This window comes from Salvia splendens, chromosome 1 (assembly GCF_004379255.2).
Source record: "Salvia splendens isolate huo1 chromosome 1, SspV2, whole genome shotgun sequence".
In the NCBI taxonomy this organism is placed as follows: domain Eukaryota; kingdom Viridiplantae; phylum Streptophyta; class Magnoliopsida; order Lamiales; family Lamiaceae; genus Salvia; species Salvia splendens.
This window is the reverse complement of record NC_056032.1, coordinates 36,705,625-36,728,191: the sequence shown is the minus strand read 5'-3', so window position 1 is coordinate 36,728,191 and position 22,567 is coordinate 36,705,625. Positions and strand designations below refer to the sequence as shown.

Here is a 22,567-nt window from a genome sequence, read left to right as displayed (position 1 = left end):
CGTCTCTCCGAGACGAGACGCGAGCCCGGCGCGAGACGCGTTGTGGATGGTCTCATATTTTGGCCGTCACTTTTCCTACCATAGCTAGAATAATAAGTAAGTCCTACTTGTATTATTATTATTATTATTATTATTATTATTATTATTATTATTATTATTATTATTATTATTATTATTATTATTATTATCATTATGTTGTAAAAGTTAGTTAGAAGGAGAATCCTCCCTCCCATCTTTTGACAGGAAGTCACCAAAATTTTGTATGATCCAAGTTTGGTAAATTATGAGTTTTGTCAGTAAAATTTATTATACATTACTACCCGATTGAATGTCAATCAAATCTCAACTACCATTTCAGAATTTCAATTTCAACTACCCTATCATAGAGGAACTTGTTTTTTTACTAATGATGACAGTATACTAGTATACCATATCTTTTACTATTATTTGTTTTGGTGATAGTATACTAGTATTAGTCCAACGCAATTTGGTAAACTTTATTTTATACTCGCTAGTCCAATTTGAGTTTATATGTATTCCTCCCCGGAAAAAATAGTCTTAATTTTACAATTATATACATCATCAATGGACATTCATAAGTATATTTCCAAATAAAAAAAGTAGTCCTATATTTAAAAGTCGTGCATTTGAAATGTAAATCATTGGCATGATTGACGTTGTCTTTCCTAAAGTGGGTGGAGTTTCAAAAGCTTTCACCTCGAGCCGTTCCCGCTTCATTTGGAAAGATTTTTTTTAAAACTATTTATGAGTACTATTTTATTTATGGAAGTTTATTCCCTATACAGTTGAACTAACCTAATCTAATTTATAGGTATTAGTAAGCCTTCCAATAAGATAACGATCAATAATTGAATCATTCTCACTCTAAACTTTGTCTTATGCATTTCTCTTTGCCAAAAAGAAATGTAATGGTTTCGTATCTCTTAACTATTTTTGAATTTTAATGGAAAAGTTATAGTGCTTGGCGTTTACCTGATTTCCCAAAATTCCTACGCTTTAAATGTATTTTTCAAATTTTTGGATGATTTCACATTTGGAATTTTTTTGATACAGAAGACAACTCTGTTGAGTGAGAATTGACAATTGACAAAATCGCTCTACCCCTTAATTTTTGGACATATGTCCATCTCGATAGAATTGACAAGTACGTGTAGAACTTCACACATGGTTTGCTAATTAAATTTAGAGATTTACCGTTTAAACCTTAAAGAATGAGTCTCTAAAATTTAAATTATTTGTAAGATGTTATGGTCGATTTTGGTAGTGGGACTTCTACAGAAAATTCTTAGACGCTTCTAAATTACTACTTGATAGTAAAAAAATTCTAATTTTTTTATAAGGTTGAAAACAATTTATATCAACAACGTATTTCAAAAAATATCCTAAAATTTCATTAAATATTACAATTCTCACCGTATTTTTAAAAATGTTCAACTATATAGAAATTTAATTCATCATATAAACGATAACAAAAATATAAGAAGGGTTAATAGTTTTTTATGTATCGAATTCTCGTTTTTTCTTAAAAGTTAAGAACACCTTCTGTAATATGATAAAAGTTTGAAACACAAAACACTAGTAATACTTTTATATTTTTTGCTAAAATAAGGTCGCTTTATGTGAAATGAATTAGTTTTACTTATTAACCCTTTTTTAAAGAAAAGCAAATTTCAGAAAATATTGTTAATTGTGGAGCTTACAATTTGGTTGTTGCCATATAATGTTAGGACGGTTGCAATAAATATAATTAGGGGAGTCGGCCCCCATTATTTAGGTTAATGAATCAAATAATTTTGAAAGTAATTGTAGCAATAAATACAAGTAGTTGAGACGTCCCATATTATGTAGGTTGATGTTAACAACAATAGGAGCAGGGACATTTTCGTCCAATAAAAAAAGAAATAGTCGGCCCCCGTGGATGTATGCCACGTTCTTCACATGCCCATTCCTTTCACGGAATACTATTTTGATTTATGAATTATTCGTGAATATCTATTTTTTTAAGAATAAAAAAAGTATTAATCGAAATGTTTTACTGATTTCAAATGTGAGTGATAGAAATGGAATTCTGAGGTCTATACGAGTCCATTGCAAATAGGTGACACCACTCCTTTCTACTTCTCTTCCTATCACTAGATAGTAACATTAAATGTTTGAAAAGTATCTATATGGAGGAGTGATCAATGTTTAACTAATTTTAAGTATATAATTAGAGAACAAATCTTAACCATACATCTTAATACTCTAAATTAATTTTATGGCTTAGCTATTTTTACATGTTTTAAATAAAAAGTAATTAACAAGGACATTTTTGGAAACCATATTCAACTCAAACCATCTCCTTCAAATTTCCAACTCCAATTTCAGAAAAAATGGGGCTTCTATTCACACTCCTTTTCCTCTCCCCTCTCTTCCTGCTCTCCCCAGCCTCCGCCGCCGAGCTCAACACCACCCACCGCGCCCTCATCGGCGCCGCCAATTGCAACATTTTCCGCAGTAAATGGGTGTACGACGCCTCCTACCCGCTCTACGACTTCTCATCCTGCCCCGTCATCGACGACCAGTTAAATTGCCTCAAATACCGCCGTCCAGATCAGAATTACCTCAAATACCGGTGGAAGCCTTTCTCCTGCAACCTAGCTAGGTAATCAATTGATTCAATTTCTTTTGATCATCGCTTCCGGTGAAGCAGCGGCAGGCGGACGGAGGTGGCAGAGGAAGCCATGGATGAACCACGGAAGCTTCCGCGGTCTCCGCGATCGCCTCGTGAATCCAACGGCTGAGCATCCGCTTCTATTTCCTAAATTGCCTATTTAGTTTTAAAATCTGGCGATTTTGCTCTGTTCGTGTAGGTGTGATCCTACTGTCAAGAGAAACTATCATTTGTATGGTGATATTGTTTCTTTTGATAAGACATACTCAACAAATAGGTATGTGCACACTAATTACTATTTTTCACTTCAGTGAAATATATTGAGCATATAGTGATGTATATTGTGCATTACAATTATGTATATTGTGCATTACAGTGATGTATATTTCTGCATGCTTATAGTGTATTATTTTTCATTTTAGAGAAATATATTGAGCAATTAGTGAACTACAATATGCTTACAGTGAAGTGCGCATGCCTTGACATTGAGTATATTGAGCATATATAGTGATGTATATTGTGCATTAAAGTGATGTATATTTCTGCATGCTTATAGTGTATTGTTTTTCATTTTAGGGAAGTATATTGAGCAATTAGTGAACTACAATATGCTTACAGTAAAGTGTATTGAGCATGCCTTCACATGGAGTATATTGAGCATATAGTGATGTATATTTCTGCATGCTTATAGTGTATTGTTTTTTTTTTTTATTATTGAACATTCAGTGAAGTATACTGAGCATGCCTTACAGTGTACTATTTTTATTCATTTAGTGAAGTATATTGAGCATTTAGTGAACTTAGTATATGCTTATAGTGATGTATTTTGAGCATGCATTATAGTGTATTGTTTTTTCATTTCAGTGACGTATATTGTTCATATAATGAAGTATATTCTGCATGTCTTATATTAATTTTAATATGTAGGTATTGTATGATATTTGCTCCTTTTACGGGCAAGGATAATCATGGTCGCCCTGTGACATTTGCTGTTGGCCTTTTGTCCAAGGAAAATGTCAACTCATTTTCATGGTTATTTAACCAATTTGTAAAGTGTATGGTTGTGGCTCCCAAACTCATCGTAACCGACCAAGACTTGAGAATGAAAGTTGCTATTGAGGAGGTTCTTGTCAATACGAGACACCGGTGGTGTATGTGGCACGTTATGAATAAAGTTGCTGACAAATTGCCAAAGAACATGCTTGGTAGTGAAGAACTAAAGAAGGAACTGAATGCATGTGTTTGGTCGGAGTTGATAGAACCTGATGCATTTGAATAAAATTGGCATGCTATAATGGAAAGATATGGGCTGGCCAATAATGAGTGGTTTTCATCAATGTTTGCATCCAGAAAGTTTTGGGTTCCGACCTTTTTCCGTGATTTTCCGATGAGCTCGTTGATAAAGCAGCTATTTGTTTTGAGTTCATTTTCTCAAATAATGCTATTATTAAACTTCAACAACTGAGAAATTGTCACATTTGTTATTGTGCGATGAACTAAATCTTGTCCATCTCTTCCAGAGCAGCTATTTGTTTTGAGTTCATTTTCTCAATGGCATCAACAAGAACTTTCACCCCTATCTTTACAACTAGTTTAGGTCTTCTGATTTTAAACTGTTCATCAGAAACCATTTTTCGCTTTCCTTTAGCTTGTTTCTTTCTAGCAGGATGTTCTTCTTCATCATTGGTTTGAGACCTCCCACGCTTTGAGGCTGGAAGACATAATACAAAAAATTGGTCAAATTCATGAATACACACTTAACATAGTTCAAAATTATACATGAATGACTCTGCCCTATACACAATATATTTCACTAAGATACTAAATAATTAAATAACTCACTCTGTGGCTTTTCTTTTTGTTGCCTATCATGTTTATTGGTAGACCTCATTTCAGGAGAAGTTGTAGTAACTTGTTTTCGAGGTCCATCTTCCCGATTCTTCGACCTTATTTCAGTAGAAGCTGCAGTAAGTTGTTGTTGAGGTCTATCCTCAACATCACTCTAACCGTGGAACACATCACTCTTAGCATGTTTTTACTTCACTGATGTGAACAAAATAGATCACTCTAAGAAAATATCACAGAAACATCAATCTAACCGTGGAATACATCACTCTTAGCATATTTTACTTCACTGATGTGAACAAAATAGATCACTATAAGAAAATATCACAGAAATATCACTCTAACCGTGGAATACATCACTCTAAGCATGTTTTTACTTCACTGATGTGAACAAAACATATCACTATAAGAAAATATCACAGAAACATCACTCTAACCGTGGAACACATCACTCTTAGCATGTTTTTACTTCACTGATGTGAACAAAACAGGTCACTATAAGAAAATATCACAGACACATCACTCTAACTGTGGAATACATCACTCTTAGTATGTTTTTACTTCACTGATGTGAACAAAATAGATCACTCTAAGAAAATATCACAGAAACATCACTCTAACCGTGGAACACATCACACTTAGCATGTTTTTACTTCACTGATGTGAACATAGATCACTATAAGAAAAAATCACATAAACATCACTCTAACCATGGAATACATCACTCTTAACATGTTTTTACTTCACTGATGTAAACAAAACAGATCACTATAAGAAAATATCAAAGAAACATCACTCTAACCGTGGAATACATCACTCTTAGTATGTTTTTACTTCACTGATGTGAACAAAATATATCACTATAAGAAAATATCACAGAAACATCACTATAACCACTGAATACTTGGTGTATACAGCCGGAACCTCCGGTTGTATAAATCACAATACACGAAAATATTGTAGATTAAAATAAAAAAATAGTAGGAATGACTCACGGTCGGAGCCTTGGTGTATACAGCCGGAACTTCCGATTGAATTTTTCTTCGGACGTTCAACTGCTACAAAAAAATTCAAATCCAAATCAATTCTAAAATCAAAACCTACAAAGAAATGTTAATCAGTAGGAAATTTACATTTTGAAAAATCACTTTGATTTGTAGCCATTTGTTCGACAAAGGAATGTGAGAACTGGATGTTGACGACTACGGAATGAGGCGACGGCGACGGCGACGACGACGGTGACGAGAAGGTTGAATCGCGCGAGAAGAGAAGAGAGAAGTAAATTTGAATCGCCCGAATTTTGCAGAAGAGAGCGAAGTTAATTTTCAAATGAGAGCATTTTAATTTCTACCCTAATTTTGTCTGTGAAGTGACCATTATACCCCCGCCTTGTTATAGTGAAGTAAATTTGTGATAAGAGTGAACTGATTCTCCTTTAAATTCGAAAATCATATGTATTAATACTAGCCCTTGATTTTCTTGATCTTGTGGCAGTGATTTGTTTTCTAGTTATGTACTTAATGGGCACTTGCCATATATATATATAGGGGTGTGATAAACTACAAACCCTCTATAATACAAACTATACAAACTTTAATCCTACTCACTTAATACAATTAATCAACGGTTAATATAAGAGTTTTTCTAATGTCAACATTTCCTACAAATCTGTACATTCCGTTGACATCGAACAATCAGAATTTGTACACCCCCGTTGACATAATTTGTACACTCTGTTGACATCAGCCCCTGTTGACAGAATTTGTACACTCTGATGACATCAGTCCCCCGTTGACAGAATTTGTACACTCCGTTGACATAAGCCTATGTTGACATCAGCCCCCGTTGACATAATTTGTACACTCCGTTGACAACAGTTTGTATAGTTTGTATTATAGAGAGTTTGTATTTGATCACATGAGATCAAACAATAATTTTTGTAGGAGTTTATATTAGTATCATACAACAATTTTACCCCATTCTTATATCAACGCTATCAGAAAAATACAAAACGAAGCTCGGCAATATCCCTCGAGACTTAAAATGACTACACCTAAATGTAAAAGAGGACTACAAAGCAAGCTTACACTTCCAACAGTCCAAAATACGATTGGTGAGACCAAAAACTATGACAGACGAAAACAAGAACAGAAACAGACACAGAGACAAAGTTTGAAACTCGAAAAACATAAGCAAACTTGAAATCAGGAGGCACTTGATAAAACCTTTTCAACCAAAGTTGAAGCCTCCGGGAGGAACATTTGGCTTGCCATTGGCGAAGCTGAAGCCTCCATCTCCCTGATTTGCATCCGCACCATCAGCCAGATTTTGATCATCATCTTCCTCGACCCAGTACTTCTCTAGTATCTTAACAGCCTTTTCGTATATTTCATTATTGTCATGGCTCTGGAGATTCTCTATTTTGTCCAGTCCTTCACAATCATCAATCATTTGTGCATATATATTGATTCCACCATTTTGGCCGTTTTCTTTATCAGCCTCACCTATCTTCAGAATGTTCTCTAGTCCCTCCAGGCATACAGTAACAATCCTTGCGTCTGGACAGATTAAGAGATCGCACAGTGGCTTAATACAACCTTGAGTCACTAAGAATCTGCAATTTGACATTACATACAGTCAGTCGGCATATGGAGGTCCACAATCGTAAAAACGGAAGAAGAGATACAAGGACAGTAGTCTTTGCCGATCCCTGCTAGCAATAGCAAAAGCAAAAGTGAACGGATAAAACCAGTGAGAGATCATTTTACTAAATCATAGTAGTAATTAATTGGAGTCACACCATTTTGAATTCCCAAATATCAGCTTCCAGTGATAGATCACAAAATTATACTATTAATTTGACGGATTGTGGATTTGGATTTTGTTAGCAGACATAAAAACATAATACCTGACCTTATTACCAAAACAATTATTGGGCACAAATATTAAGATCAACAATTTTCTGAAAATTGCCTTATACTACTAAATGCTTAGGCTGCAGTCATCTATGCTATAAAATTCATTCTCTAACCTATACTAGATACAATTAGATTTGATCTCTCTCAAAAATTTTCCAAGAAACCCCTAATTTTCCAGTGCAAGATCAACCCAAATGCTTAGATGGAGGAAGAAATAATGGTGATGTATCCTACAAAGAATATTAAATGCATTTTCTTATTGTTTGAAATGTTTTTTTATAAATGAAATTTATATGCAATTGTTCAATTTCACACTGATTTAGTGCTCATGTACTATCTTCACTATCAAATAAGGTAATTTTTGTAACAAAAAATGTTTCAAGGCAATTCAAATTAAGAAATTTGACTACATTTTGGGGCATCCAGAAAAGGAAAAGAGGACTAGTTCCGTGGAAATGAAGGAGTGAATGTGAAAAGAGGAGGGGACTACATTTGACAGAAGAGGGACTACTGAGCGTGTCCTTCCAAAATACTATGGAGCAGCGACCTATTCCTTTTAAATTCAATTTATTGAGTACTTTTGAGCTTATCTCAAATGAGACATTAAGATCAGCTAAATATATACAAGTATAATACCTCCGCATTTATAACCAAATAAACCTGACATACCTAATCTGCTCCGGTGATCCACCAGAGGTTGCATTCGAGATGGCCCATGCAGCCTCTTTCTTTATTTCAAACTCGGCATGTTGAAGAAGTTGCACCAATGGCAGAATGATGCCCGTCTCAATGACAGCCTGTTCCAGAATAATTAAACAGAGATGCAGATAGGAAACCAATCACAAGGCACCGAAGAAAAATAGACAGATCACAAAGTAGAAAAAAAAATGCTTTTAAAATCCTTCTCTCTTACTTCTGAAGAAAATTCAAACAAAACCAGTCCGTATTCATAGAGATCATAAAGAACTTGCCTCTTCATGCATATAATTGCATTCAGTTAAACTCATATTAAGTTGGTAAATATCTACCCTTTTCCCTCCCTTTTTAAGATTAATTTATAGTCATCCTGTTCTCAATGTTTATCAAAACTAAATCATATTGCTTCCACCCATTATCCTACACATCAACTTGTCTTTGGCCAATATGGCTGGCAAGTATAAATTACTTGAATTGTTAATTGACCTAACCAAAAAAGAATATGTGTACTTGTTTGCGCTATTTCTCTAGTATTGCCATATAGAATGCCTTACATTATCATCTCAACTATCAACTAACCATGTTAAAGAAGACATTAGGTGTGATTTTCAGTCAATACATTTGCACGAAAAATAGCTATCAAACATAGATTCCCTTCTAGCGATATAAAGAATCAGCAACCACAGAAAAGCACAACAAATTGAAAAAGTCAATTAGTATCCACTCATTTTGTATTTGATAAGTAGATGCAGTAGGTTCCCAAGTTTGGGAGTGTCAATTTGGGGGGGGGGGGGGGGGGGGGTACCTGAATTTGAGCTCTATTACCAGCAGTGATATTAGAGATCGTCCAACAAGCTTCCTTTTTTATGCTTTTCTTATGGTTTTGAGTAAGCAGCTGTTGGAGGCAAGGGAGCACTTGATTGTCTATCACAAACTGCCAAATAAATGAACTTAGTAAACATTCAGAGAATATGAAGCTGAAGTCAAGAAACCCAAAAATGAGTACTATCTTTAAAGAGTAAATTCTAACAAATCTTATATTTGTCTAACTAATACTACTACACAGAACACATCAAGTCATATATATGAATAGAACTATTAAAACTAAACTAGAGCTGAATGAAGATGCTTCCACAAGTACACTATACAAAAAAAAAAGAGATGTCATGCATATAAGATTCTACAGATAGTGTCTTCCACATATATCAATTGAGATCTTAATACAGGAACCTATTCCAGCTAATTAGTAAATCCTTCCTACTATGGGTGTCTGCAATGAGATAAATCAGTAGAGGTATAGCAACACCAAAATTCTTATATATAGGGTCGCGTTAAACTGCATTCAACCCTTATAGTTAAAGTAGACTGATTCTTGACCATTGGTTGTACGATATGGATGGCTGGTATTATAAGAATGACAGAATCTGTATTTCAATTTAAATACATATTCACGCAAAATGGTAAAATTGGAAACGGGAAAATAACCTCTCATGAATCCTGTAAAATCATAGTAAAATCAGTATATATTACAAACTCAACCCATATATATTACAAACTCAAACTGTATATATTACAAACTCAATCAGTATTTTTTACTAACTCAATCAGCATAGCATTTCTCAATGTAAACATATGAAATTAGAATTCCATTAGAATCCTCATAAAATTACTTCTAATTTGATACATTGTTTGTGAAATAAAATGAATCTAGAGAGTTGTGAAAAAATTAACGTTTTGAGATATTTAGGATAGGGAAATTGGTTTCCATAACTAATTTAGTCATGATATACGTTCACACCATAAAATTTGCTGTAAAAAGGACATAATTTTTACAACAAAAAGAAGGCACTATATCATCTATAATCATAATGGAAGTATATCCAACAATCTGAACCATTATCATTCGTGGGTTAAATTTGGAGGGGAAGAAAATTTTCATTGTAACTGGATAGGATCTTACTACTACTTGAAGTGCGTTCCTATCGAGTTTCTAAAAGGGGAGTCAAAACTTAAATGGCATCAAGTTATGAAGAAAATGGTAGGCAGAGAGATGAAACGTATGGAGTAGCCAGATACCTGTGTCTGAGCATCATCACCAGTGACAATATTCCCCACGGTCCGAAGAGCAGGTACTAGAACAGTGGCTGATGGATGGCTACATGAGAAACAAATTGGTGTTAGCAACATATGATTGACAACTTGATTTTAGTACTTCTGAACAAATGCAATGAATAAAATTCCAAGAATTGAAAGAAATACTTATGAGAATAATATATTTTATATATTTAAAGAAAAAGAAAAACAGAGCAAGAAAATGAACATACAGTAGGAGCTCTACAAGCCTTTGACAGACACCTGCCTCAATCACAGCTTGAATTTTGTCATTTGTTCCATCAGACAGATAGGAAAGAGCCCAGCAAGCATCAGTCAGAACCTCCTCATCATTCAAATGAATAAGTTGTCGTAGAACGGGCAATGCAGGCCTTACCTGAAAAGTGAAGAGAAATACCATGCTAAATTAGAAGGCTAATTCAGAACATATCTATGGAAGCGCAATTTCCAGTAAGTTTCTGCAACACCCCAATATTAAAATACAAAGAAACTAGATCTTATATTCTAACAACCTGCTCAAATGGAGTAGGAGGCTTCCCACGACAGAAATTTGACAGTGTCCATGTAGCATTTCTTAGCATAGAGAGCTTTGAGTTATCATTTAACTGAGCTAGCAGTGGCATAAGAGCACCATGCCCAAGAACAAGATCCCTACAGTTTGGAGAATCGCCAGCAACATTTCCAAGTGCCCAAACTGCCTGCAGAAAAAGATAAGCAAGTCAAGATGCATTAGCACTCATTTAGACACTGATAATAAACAATGACTATTTTCATTTAGCAACCTCGACAATTGGGTTGAGAAGTAACAAAAATATGAGATAAACTCTTCAGATACCTGCTCACGAACATCATCACTGGCAGAACTGAGGAGTTCTACAAACTTAGGTACAGCACCATGATCAATAACAACTCGCGTGTGTTCAGATGTCCCAGAAGCAACATTTGTCAAAGCCCATGCAGCTTCAAACTTGATTAAATAAAGAAAAACTTAATGAATATTTTTTGTCAAGATTATGAAAAAATTATCCAAATGGATAACTTACTTGCAGCTGAGGCAGATCTTGCCTTGAAAGGAACTCAACAAATCTTGGGATAACTCCAGCTTTAATCACCTCATCAATAGGTGGGCTTCGCTCTACAAAGTTGAGAAGTCACAAAACATATTGTGCAAATGTAATCCCGAAAAGAAAGGAAATATAGATTTTTATAGATAGTACCAATTGATAAAAGCTTTCTGAACTGAGTAGTTGCCTCCAGTTGAGCATTTGTATCATTTGACCACACTCCTTCCACCATTGAAGGTATACTTTCTAACTGCCAGAGGAATTCACTGTGAGCATCATTGTAAAATAAATTGCATCAAGTGCAGGTAAATTCATCGTTTGGATCAAGTACCTGTAGCTCCCCCCATTGTTGAGCCAGTTTTAAAAGTTATGAAAATCAAACAATAATTTTATAGCATAAGAGGTCGAGATATGCATGGAACTCCTCAAGTCACATCTCAAATACTTGGACATATAAACCACTAAGAAGGCCATTTAGCATTGAAAGGTGCAATCGTCACAATTAACTAAAAAACAATCATCCATTGGTTAATTTCACCATTTTAATTGGGCAAATTAGGGTAAATCCAAGGCACATCGAGAAGATAATATAATTATACCATCTTTCAGCACCAATCCTCAATTATTTTATGACAATACAAAATCAAAATCACTCGAGAAAAGCCTTCATTCTCCTGCATTATCTAGACAGCCCCAATAAAATACCAAGCAGATGCAGTCTGCCGAATACCAACCCAGAGATCCTCGAAAACTATCAGATCATTATATTTTTAGCAACCCAAACAACACACGGACCCTCAATTTCAAATCAGCAGTCATAAGAATAACAGATCACCATGTATTATAGCAATTTACAGCCAATAGGCACCAACTTTGTAAAAGAAATGAGGAAGAAAAAAACGGATACAAACTTTTTTCTCGACGGTGGCAGGGGATTGTGACGGATCGGGAGAAAAGAGGGGCGTCTGCTGGGGAAAGGTTCCATTGAGAAGACCCTCGCGGCGCTTCTTGAGAAGGTTATCCTCCCGCTTACTCTTCCTAATCTCGACCAAATTGTCCTCCCTCCGCCGCCGCGCCTCGTCGGCGTCGACGCCTGTCTTGTACCCTTTCTTCCGCACCTCCGCCCTGCTGCCCGGCCGCAGCGACATGGCTGAGCTCCGATTCCTCTAGTCCAGTTGTGGCGCACCTTGTGCAGCAAGATGAATTGGGCGAGAGAGAGAAACAGAGGAATGTAGTAAAAGCAATAAATTTGAAGAAGAGTTGAGAAGAGCAAAACAGAAAACGCGCTAACTCTCAATCCGACCCAATTATCCTAATTCTAACCAAATCCGAAAGTAGCATCATTAATAAGGTCATTAATAGGTTCAATATAAGGCAAAGGTCGGAAAAAGCAAACATTTCTGATACTTAACAGTTAGGGTCATTAATACGCATGCTTATTAGGCCGGTTCCGGTTCTAATCGGACCGGTTGACTGGTTAACTGATTTCAATTTTTCATAAATCTTTGAACTGGAATCGGGACTGGAACGACCCGGAACCGACCGGTTCCGTTTTGGAACTGGTCGGTTCCGGTTCCAAACCATGAGTTTGAAGGTAGGGAATAATGAGGCACAAAACATTTCCTAGCAACCCCCAACAAAACGGGGTTGCGGAGAGAATGAATAAGACCATATTGGAGAGAGTTAGATGCATGCTAATCAGTTCTAGGATGCCAAAGTCTTTCTGGGGTGAAGTTGTTGCCACAGCAGCAAAACTGATCAATAAGAGCCCATCTGCTGCAATAGAGTATGAGACACCAGATTCAAAGTGGTATGGAGGAAAGGGTGATTACTCTAGGTTGAGACCATTTGTATGTATGGCTTATGCACATGTTAGGCAGAGCAAGCAGGAGCCAAGGGCTCTCAGGTGTGCCATGTTGGGATACCAAAAGGGGGTGAAGGGCTTCAGATTATGGTGTTTAGAACCTCGGAAACAAAAGGTGATACTAAGCAAAGATGTTATATTTGAAGAAGATAAAATGCCTTTTCTTGAAAAATAGAAGAAGAAGAGTGGTGTTGAGAATAGCAATGACTATACAAGAGTCCAGGTGGAGCTAGAAGAAGAAGGTCCAGAAGCTGAGAACAATGGTGACTTAGGACATCAGAGGGAGCAGGAGACTTCAAATGTTCCAGAAGTCACTGGCACTGAAAATGAAGGTGATGGTGATGTCTCTAGTAGCTCTGCAGCAAGTGATGGATATCAGCTAATCAGAGCTAGAGTCAGAAGAATCCCTAAGCCTTCTACAAAGTACAGTGAAGTAGAATACGTTTTATATGCTCTTTGTGTGGCAAAAAATATTGAGTATTCTGAACCAGCAAACAACAGAGAAGCAATGCTTAGCAAGGAGAGGGTGCAGTTGATAAGCAGGTGCAGTGGCTGGTAGCCATGAGGGATGAGATAGGTTCTCTTATCAGAAATGGCACTTGGATCCTAGTTGATGCACCAGCTGGACAGAAGGCTATCACATGTAAATGGGTTTTCAAGAAAAAGCTGGAGACAACACCAGATGGGACAAAGATAAGATTTAAGGCAAGGTTGGTGGATAGAGGTTTTAATCAGCAGGAATGGGTTGATTATAATGAGGTTTTTTCACCAGTTGTAAAACTTAGCTCTATCCGGATTCTCCTAGCAGTAGCTAATCAAAATGGATGGGAGTTACATCAGCTAGATGTCAAAACCGCTTTCCTACATGGGGATTTGGATGAGAGAATTTATATGCTACAGCCTGAGGGGTTTGTGGATAAGAGGCAGAGTCAGAAAGTGTGTTTGTTGAAAAAGAGTATATACGGATTAAAGCAAAGTAGCCGGCAGTGGTACAAAAAGTTTGATCAGAACATGGAGAAAATTGGTTTCAGCAGATGCAAGTTTGATAACTGTGTGTATGTCAGAAAGAGAGGGACTGATGCAGTCACTTATCTACTCCTATATGTTGATGATATGCTTTTAGCAGGACCAAAGAGATCAGAGATTGAGAAGGTGAAATTAGAGTTAAAGATGGCCTTTGAGATGAAGGATCTCGGGGATGCAAAACGCATACTTGGCATGGACATTGTGAGAGATAGGGAAAAGAAGCTCTTGTGGTTGCATCAGCAAGATTATAATGGAAGAGTTATCAAGAAGTTTCAATTGGAAAGGGGGAAGGAAACTTCAACTCCAATGCCTCTGAACATCAAACTCTCGAAGGAGCAGTGTCCCAAAAATACTGAAGATGAAAAGGAAATGAGCATGATCCCTTATGCGAACATAGTGGGGAGTATAATGTACACAATGGTTTGCACACGACCTGATGTGGCTCATGCAATTAGCGTGGCTAGCAGATATATGTCCTATCCGGGAAGAGATCATTGGCTAGCTCTTAAATGGATCTTGAGATATTTGAAAGGCTCTGGGAGTTATGGGATTCTTTATGGAGCAAAGAGGTCAGAAAGGGGAGATGCTTTAATGGGATGCTGTGATTCGGATTTTGCAGCCAACCTAGATAATAGGAAGTCGCAAACGGGCTATGTATTCACACTATTTGGCTCGGCAGTGAGCTGGAAGTCGACGCTGCAGCCGGTGGTGGCCCTCTCAACCATAGAGGCTGAATATGTGGCTTTAACTGAAGTCATTAAAGAGAGTTATTGGCTAAGGGGGGTGGTAGAGAAGTTTGGCATAAAACAAAGTTGTGTTAATGTGTTATGCGATAGCAACCGTGCCATTTACTTGGCCAAACACCAAGTCTTCCACGAAAGGACGAAGCACATAGATGTGAAGCTTCATTTCATACGAGATGAGATAGAGAAAGGAGGTGTAAAGGTGGTGAAGGTCAGCACGGAGGAGAATGCAACGGACATGCTTACAAAAGAATTACCAGCTTCCAAGTTCAAGTATTACTTGGAGTTGGTGAATTTATGTAGACAGTAAGAGTGAGAATTGATGAAGGGAGCTGGGTTATGTCTGATTCGATCAACCAAGGTGGAGACTTTGTTACATTAAGGTTGAAGAATCAGTTGCCTTCTGTTGCGTGCGGTTGAGGAGCGGCCAGCTCATAGAGCGGTTATAGCAACAACGGTTGGAAGTGAGAAGAGAAGTTATGATCTCATTCACTCATACTTAAGCTGTGGAGAGCACACATACATTCATTCAACTTCATACTCAGAAAACAGAGAGCAAGAATGCGAGAGAGAAAGAGATTGAGTCTTGTGTAGTTTCACTAGTGTTCATAGCTTTATTCTTAGTCTTGATTGTCGTTAGCTAGTTGCGTTTCTAGCTTGTGTTTGTAATCTCGATACGATCGGCATCAATAACATAATCGGCTCATCTTCGTCCGTGGATGTACGTCGAACCACGTAAACCGCTTGTTCGTGTGTTTTTGTGTCTATTCTTTCAATCCTCACATACAAAATAGGAGTAACCATTTACTAATAAAATTAACACTATTAAACTTTTTAATGGAGTAATGAGTTATGGGAATTGGCGTATAGGGGAATGGGTCATTGAGTCTGACGAATGGCTGGAGTTGGGAGTTGGCGATATAAAGTAATACTAATAATCTTTAATTTAATCTTATTTAACTTTCATAGCAAAGGCAGATTTAGTGGGCGCAAAGTGGCAGCCATCCTCTCCGTGAGACTAATTTACCTTATCCGAACATAAAATTGTTATATCCGCCTTCACAGTTAGCTTCTGACGTCAACTGAAAAAATAGTCATGTCTGTCATAAACCACTATTTAAAATAAAAGCAACTTATAAATTAAGTTACTCCATAATATTAGGTGTCGGTAATTTAGTATTATCAATTGATTTAGATAATATAAGTGCATATCTTATGGATTCATACTATAAAGTATATTAATTTATATAAGTGTTTGCGCACTTGTACTAGTTATTAGTAGTACACTGGAGTATTATACTCCTTCCGTCTCATAAAAATATAGGTATTTAATATAATATGAGAATTAATATACAATTGGTAAAGTGACAAAGAGAAGGAGAATGATACTTATAGTGTTAGTGGATAGTGAACCTACATTATTATTATTAGTGTTTAATGAGTTGTAATAGTGAATCATATGATATACGTTGTAAATGACAAAGAGAAGGAGAATGATACTTATAGTGTTAGTGGATAGTGAACCTATATTATTATTAGTGTTTAATGAGTTGTAATAGTGAATCATATGATATACGTTGTAAATAAATTGATGTATATGAGTAATGGGTTTGGGGACAACTTTCCATAAATGAAAATGTTTATATTTTTATGGGACGGACGAAAATGAAAATGCACATATTTTTACGTAACGGAGGGAGTATTAAGTGTTATTTAAAATTTTCATATATTTAAAATTTTGTTTATTTAAATGACTTAAATATTAGTCAAAGTTTGATTTTAAATTCAAGAACAATTGAAATAAATATTGAAAATTCAAATTTGAATAGGTATTAATTGAGACCCTACATGAGTTAAATAATCTAATACTATTATTATAACCACATAAATGTCATAACTTAGATTTTTAAATTATTATAATGATCTTTATATTTTTATATATAATATAATTATAAATCAATATACTGTAAATATAGATATTTGTATGGAGTGTGTTATATTGCTAACTCACTCTTAAATTGCTAACTACAACTAAATAATAGGCTTTAGATCATTATGTCAATTAACAAAAGTTTTATAAAATATCTCAAAACTTTAAATGATTATAACTATCTCAATTTAAATGATTTTTCACACAACAAATATCAAATTAAAGATAATTTTATAAGAATTCCAACGAGATCTTACATGCATATGTTCCGATGTCAAAATCTAAAAAAAATATCCTAAATTTTCATATTTTTTGCCACACAGCTAATATCAACATACATAACATAATATGTCAACCTAATATGTGTACAATATCAATATTAAATTGTGTTGGCATATTCAATGCATTGTGTTGATATCTTTAATACACTATATTGACATTGCGACTCAAAACCCTAAATGTGATAGTTAATCTTATTTTTTTCAATATTAAAATATAAAAAACAAAATTACACATGACAAATTATAGACCATTAGATCTCTTAATTCCTATGGTATTAAATTAGTTGTAGTTAGCAACTAAGGGGTGAGTTAGCAATTGATCACACCTCTATTTGTAGTATATATATTTTTCAGTATATTGTAAATATAGATATTTGTATATATTTTTTTATTTACATTATTATGTTAGTAGTATATTATAACAAGGTATGCTTTTATGTCGATTCTAGTTAATTGGTTATAAATTTTCGACGACCCTATTATTTAAATCAAAACCGAATCTTATTTGGTTTCTACTCCAACTTGTTGATTGATAATCGTCCAATTGATTTGTAGGAGCTTATTGTATATTTTTTGTACCTTATCTACACTATTATCTTTCTTATTTTACTCTCTCTTCACTTCAACTATTTCTTATTCTCTTCGTCCGAGCCTAAGCGATACGTTTCATTTTCACAAGTGTATGAAAAGTGATACTACTATTAATAAATAGTTAAAGTGGAAAGAAAGTAAAGTAAGATAGTGGATAACGTAGAGGAGTCCGCTTAGACTGGGACGGTGGAAGTATCATTTTTCAAAATGAATGCTAAAAAAGAAACACATCTACTACAGTGGGATAGATGGAGTATATGATATGATTTCGCCTTCAAAATGGTAAATTAGTATACCGACAATATTTTGTTAGATTTATTGGAATAAATTCTCGAACCGTGTACAAATGGTAGTCTAACTATAAGTACAATTGAAGGAAAAAAACAACAATAAGTGGAACGAAAGGAAACTCCTCTTTTTCGCCAGACAAATTACAATATTACACAATGACTAGTGCTCTCATATTGACGTATTATCCCCAAATATAAAACAATTTCCTCCTAACGTGTAGAAGCACCTCAAATATATTAGACACCACTAGTCATAAACTTATGCCCATATGTGTGCATGTACTAGAAAAGAGAACTTGAGAGAACACTAGCTTGTTGTTGTGTTATGTGTATTCTCCTTTTTCAAATCCGACTTATTTAAAGACTAAAAAATCATTTGAAAAGCCTTGAAATCAAAATATTGTGCCTCTTAATAAAGTTGGAAGATACCTATATACTCCTTCCGTCCCAACTTAAGAGTCATAATTAGTTAGGGCACAAGTTTTAAGAAATGTAAAAAAAGAGTTGAATAAGTTAGCGGAATATGAGTCTCACTTATATATATTACTTTAATAATAAAATGTGAGTGGAATAAGTTGATTGAATGTGGAGCATACTTACCATTTATGATAAAAGTGAAATATGACTCTTAAGTTGAGACGGACGAAAATGACAAAACAAGACTCTTAAGTTGGGACGGAGGGAGTAGGTAAAAGGCCGCGAGTCTGGCTAAAGGCCAATGGACTTTTCTTTCCTCCCTCACCTCCACATTTCCAACATACTAGTAGTAATATTTATCTTTTTGTCATCTTAGTACGTTATAAAAACTTGCGCTACACTGGTTATACACCAAACACCTTTGCATTTTTTTCTCCTATATATAGAACTTTGCACTATCTCTGATGATTACGATCGTTTTGGTAATTAACCGAGGGAAAAGTTGGACCACTCAAACGATAGGCTTGGCATAAGCGTCATAATAGGCATGCGCAAACCGAACCGGCGGTTCAGAACCGCCGGTTCAGAACCGCCGGTTCGTAATCCGGAATCGGAACCGGCGGCGGCGGTTCGGTTCAGGTTCACGATTTTCAGAAACCGGAATCGTCGGTTCAAATAAAATTTAAAAAAATATTTATTATTTATAAAAATTATTTTTTATATTTAAAAATCAATTTTTACAAAAAAGCAAATACAAAAATTTCATAATAAAGAGACCCTTGAATACTTTATGTTTCACTTTCGATGTATGACAAATATGTTGAAGTATTTTCTTTTATAACTATATGTTTAGATCATTCATTAATCTTTTTCCAATGTAGATGACAAAACTCTATTTATTTTATACATTTTATTATTTACTATTTTTATATTTATTTTTGTCATAATTCTTTTTCTAAGATAAATTTATAGTTAATAATAGCATCAACTAGAATAGTTTAGTTAGAATAGTTTAATTAAATTTGAATGTGGCATGTTGCTCATAATTTGTATATTTATAGAATGTGGACATGTTCAAATAATTGGATTTAAATGTAGGTATGTTACTCATTTTTCTCAATGTATTGATTAAAATGTGCAAAAAAGCAACAATTAATATAATTTGTATAATAATGATAAAAATAGACAAGTAAAAAAGCAACAAATATTTAAATTTATTGTTTAATACTTCAAGTCTTTTGTAAATTGTAATCGTTGTAACTTATTGTCTCGTTTAAATTTATATCAATAAAGTTGCAATTTTCATTCTTATTGTTTGAATTTTATTTACACATAGATATAAAGACAAAAAAAACCGCCGAACCGGCCCGGAACCGGAACCACCAAAAACATATCCGGGCTGGTTCAGGTTCAAGAAATTTTTGAACCGTGTGAATACTTAGGTCATAATTTCATTTTTAATCGCAAAATGTAAGTTAATTCAATCAATTTCCAATGATACAACATTTAATGCATCAAGTATATGATTATCAACTCTTAAAAATCGTGTCGAAATGAAAAGGAAAAATAGAAACATGGGAAATGCATAAAGATAAATAAAAATGAATATTTCCAAAAATAAACTTGGGCGGTGAAGGTAAGGCCCATTGACTACAGCCCACCACACCTCTACCGACTACGACTACCACTACCACCCAAATTCTATTTTCCAACCGGCGGTGAGGTAATTTGAAGATGAAGTTGAAGCAGTTGGAGAGTCTTCTCGGCTCTCTTCAACAGTTCGACCACCCCAAGGTCTGTCTTATACCTTCTGTCGGTTTTGCTTTATCAATGATATTATTTCATGGCGCAACAGATTGAATTGGAGCAATATCCCACAGGACCCCACATCGCATCTCGCTTGCTCTACACTGTAAATATTCTTCATGTTTCCGTTCCTTTAATTTCCCTTTACCTTTATCAGATGCCTTAATTACTGCACATTTTATTTGTGGCGGGTTGACATTTGTTGTTATTCTTTTTTGTTTGCCTATTTTAGGCAGAGAATTCGTTCGGGGATTTGTGTGATAAGGTAGTGGCGGATTTCGGTTGTGGTTGCGGTACCCTAGGACTGGCTGCTGGTCTTTTGGGGGCAGAGTAAACACTTTCTCTCACTTTTTTAAAACTCTGTTTGGTTTATTTTGAAATTGATATGTAGTTCACATAATTTACTGTATCAGGCATGTCACTGGATTTGATATTGATCAGGAATCTATTGAAATTGCAACCTCTAATGCAGATGAACTAGACGTACACTTTCTGTCTCTCCTCCTTTTTCCCTCAGCGTTGTGTACAGATATTGAGTTTTGTTAGTTTACTAATCTCCTTGAGTTTTTGCCTTGTAGTTAGACATCGATTTTGTTCAATGTGATATCAGGAATTTAACATTGTCAGGTAGTTATCTGAAACTTCCCACCTCAAATAAATTACTAGTACTACTGAATCAACTAAAGTTCCTGAAGGGATTGATGGGGATTACTAAAGTTCAATAAAATCTTTTTTACCTTTTAGACAATTGTATGCTGAATTTAGCATATATTGCACTCTATCATAGGGAAGCATCTGCTTGAGAGATGAGTAAAATGTTGACCATTGCTCTTGAAATTTGCACAGATCGGCATATCGACACAGTTGTAATGAATCCTCCGTTTGGAACTCGGAAAAAAGGAGCAGACATGGAATTTCTCTCTGTGGCTCTGAAAGTAACTCCTTTCCTATGTTGTAATTTGTCAATACTACATGTTCACTTATCACTGGAATGCTGATTTGTCAGGTTGCTTCCCGAGCAGTTTATTCCTTGCACAAAACCTCAACAAGAGATGTAAGTTTATTTACCTTTTGAAACAGAGGTTTATAAGTTTCTTGGTTACATCATATTTAAGTTTTGTGTTGGAAGATCGGTGCTTTTTAATATTTTTGTTATTTCTCATTGTCTACTACTTTCTCAAGAAATACCATCTGTGGTTGCATATTTGATACGAAGTTATAGTGTTATACATAATACTCTGATCATTTGCTGGTATCTTGAACTGATGGTTCTTCCATCCTGACTAGATACGTGTACAACACTTTCCTTTAGGCAAGTAAATTTTTATCTGATCCTCTTTTTTTTTTTTCTCCGGGAATTTATTGGGACAAACCATTATTTTGTTTACTTCTGTATAGTTGAGAGTGTAGTTCTTTGATCTCTTCACTTACTCACTGATTTTGATGTGGTCCATAAACTATTCACAAAACATCAGCTTGAAGTAGAACGATACTGTTATAGCTTACTGAGTCTGATCATTAATAGTTTTAGGATTGTAGATTGGTAGGGTAGAAGAGAAGTAATATAATGTTACATCATTCACCTGTCCTCTTGGTGAAGCACATTGTCTGAAAGGAATGCTAGGAGGTGCGAAGTGTTAGACAAGACAACGGTGTAACACCTTAATTTTCTTTAAAGAAGCACTAGCTTTTAACTATCTACGTCATTCATTTTTCCAGAATCTTTATATGCCCATTTTTTTTTTCTATTTGCCACTGTGAACTGGTGCTAATACTACATTGCTTAATTGGGCTTGCACTTGGATTTATTTTTTGAATGCAGCACATCAAAAGAAGAGCATTGAGAGAATATAATGCTAGCAGCGCTGAGGTTCTGTGTGAGGTAGGTACATATGCACTGCATGCATTCTTTGTCGGCTGAGTTATTTTCCATTAGGTAGTAAATATGGCTTATACTTTTGTGCAGCTTCGCTTCGATGTGCCACAACTCTACAAATTTCACAAGAAAAAGGAGGTCGACGTGGCAGTGGATCTGTGGCGATTCGTTCCAACATCTAATCAAGGAAGGCATCTCTAGCAGATTTGCATCCATTGCTTGTCACAAATTTTCCCAGTAGGCAGTAGCCAACAGTGCCGCCTTAAGATCTCAAATATGTGTGGAGGGGCTAGGCCTAAAAACTCATTTTAAATAGAAACACGAGACATGATGAATTCTTTGTGAAACATTATGAACTAAAAAGGATGTAATTTATTATTCGATCCCATGAAATCCGTATTTAGCGATTTAGGACAACAAACTGATGAATTCAT

General features: G+C 35.2%; 3 protein-coding genes across 3 annotated transcripts; 2 read left to right on the top strand and 1 right to left on the bottom strand.

The window, feature by feature from the left end:
* Positions 1–2,393: 2,393 nt before the first annotated feature.
* LOC121782929 (protein FAR1-RELATED SEQUENCE 5-like) lies at positions 2,394–3,953 on the top strand. The gene is made up of 3 exons (XM_042180973.1): positions 2,394–2,665; positions 2,874–2,951; positions 3,602–3,953. The coding sequence occupies exons 1-3, from the start codon at positions 2,394–2,396 to the stop codon at positions 3,951–3,953; spliced, it is 702 nt and encodes a 233-aa protein (XP_042036907.1).
* A 2,484-nt stretch (positions 3,954–6,437) lies between these two features.
* On the bottom strand, positions 6,438–12,645 carry LOC121748888 (importin subunit alpha-4-like). Its single transcript, XM_042143445.1, has 10 exons — positions 12,221–12,645; positions 11,463–11,559; positions 11,289–11,380; positions 11,081–11,212; positions 10,758–10,943; positions 10,458–10,621; positions 10,210–10,288; positions 8,939–9,067; positions 8,107–8,234; positions 6,438–7,133 (listed from the first exon to the last, which is right to left on the bottom strand). The coding sequence occupies exons 1-10, from the start codon at positions 12,455–12,457 to the stop codon at positions 6,749–6,751; spliced, it is 1,629 nt and encodes a 542-aa protein (XP_041999379.1). The 5' UTR covers positions 12,458–12,645; the 3' UTR covers positions 6,438–6,748.
* A 7,427-nt stretch (positions 12,646–20,072) lies between these two features.
* On the top strand, positions 20,073–22,526 carry LOC121748878 (rRNA N6-adenosine-methyltransferase METTL5-like). The gene is made up of 9 exons (XM_042143436.1): positions 20,073–20,245; positions 20,307–20,363; positions 20,490–20,587; positions 20,671–20,740; positions 20,836–20,884; positions 21,104–21,192; positions 21,264–21,311; positions 22,080–22,139; positions 22,224–22,526. Exons 1-9 carry the CDS (start codon positions 20,186–20,188, stop codon positions 22,332–22,334), a joined length of 642 nt encoding a protein of 213 aa, XP_041999370.1. The 5' UTR covers positions 20,073–20,185; the 3' UTR covers positions 22,335–22,526.
* The last annotated feature ends 41 nt before the right edge of the window (positions 22,527–22,567 follow it).

Excerpts from the sequence above, each read along its gene's own strand:
- LOC121782929 (XM_042180973.1), top strand. The coding sequence starts at position 2,394 with ATGGGGCTTCTATTCACACTCCTTTTCCTCTCCCCTCTCTTCCTGCTC. Across the intron at positions 2,666-2,873 it reads TTCTCCTGCAACCTAGCTAG|GTGTGATCCTACTGTCAAGA; the intron begins GTAATCAATTGA and ends CTGTTCGTGTAG. Across the intron at positions 2,952-3,601 it reads AAGACATACTCAACAAATAG|GTATTGTATGATATTTGCTC; the intron begins GTATGTGCACAC and ends TTTAATATGTAG.
- LOC121748888 (XM_042143445.1), bottom strand. The coding sequence starts at position 12,457 with ATGTCGCTGCGGCCGGGCAGCAGGGCGGAGGTGCGGAAGAAAGGGTAC. Across the intron at positions 10,944-11,080 it reads GTGATGATGTTCGTGAGCAG|GCAGTTTGGGCACTTGGAAA; the intron begins GTATCTGAAGAG and ends CTTTTTCTGCAG. Across the intron at positions 8,235-8,938 it reads GTAATAGAGCTCAAATTCAG|GCTGTCATTGAGACGGGCAT; the intron begins GTACCCCCCCCC and ends ATTCTGGAACAG.
- LOC121748878 (XM_042143436.1), top strand. The coding sequence starts at position 20,186 with ATGAAGTTGAAGCAGTTGGAGAGTCTTCTCGGCTCTCTTCAACAGTTC. Across the intron at positions 20,741-20,835 it reads CTAATGCAGATGAACTAGAC|TTAGACATCGATTTTGTTCA; the intron begins GTACACTTTCTG and ends TTTGCCTTGTAG. Across the intron at positions 21,312-22,079 it reads ACAAAACCTCAACAAGAGAT|CACATCAAAAGAAGAGCATT; the intron begins GTAAGTTTATTT and ends TTTTGAATGCAG.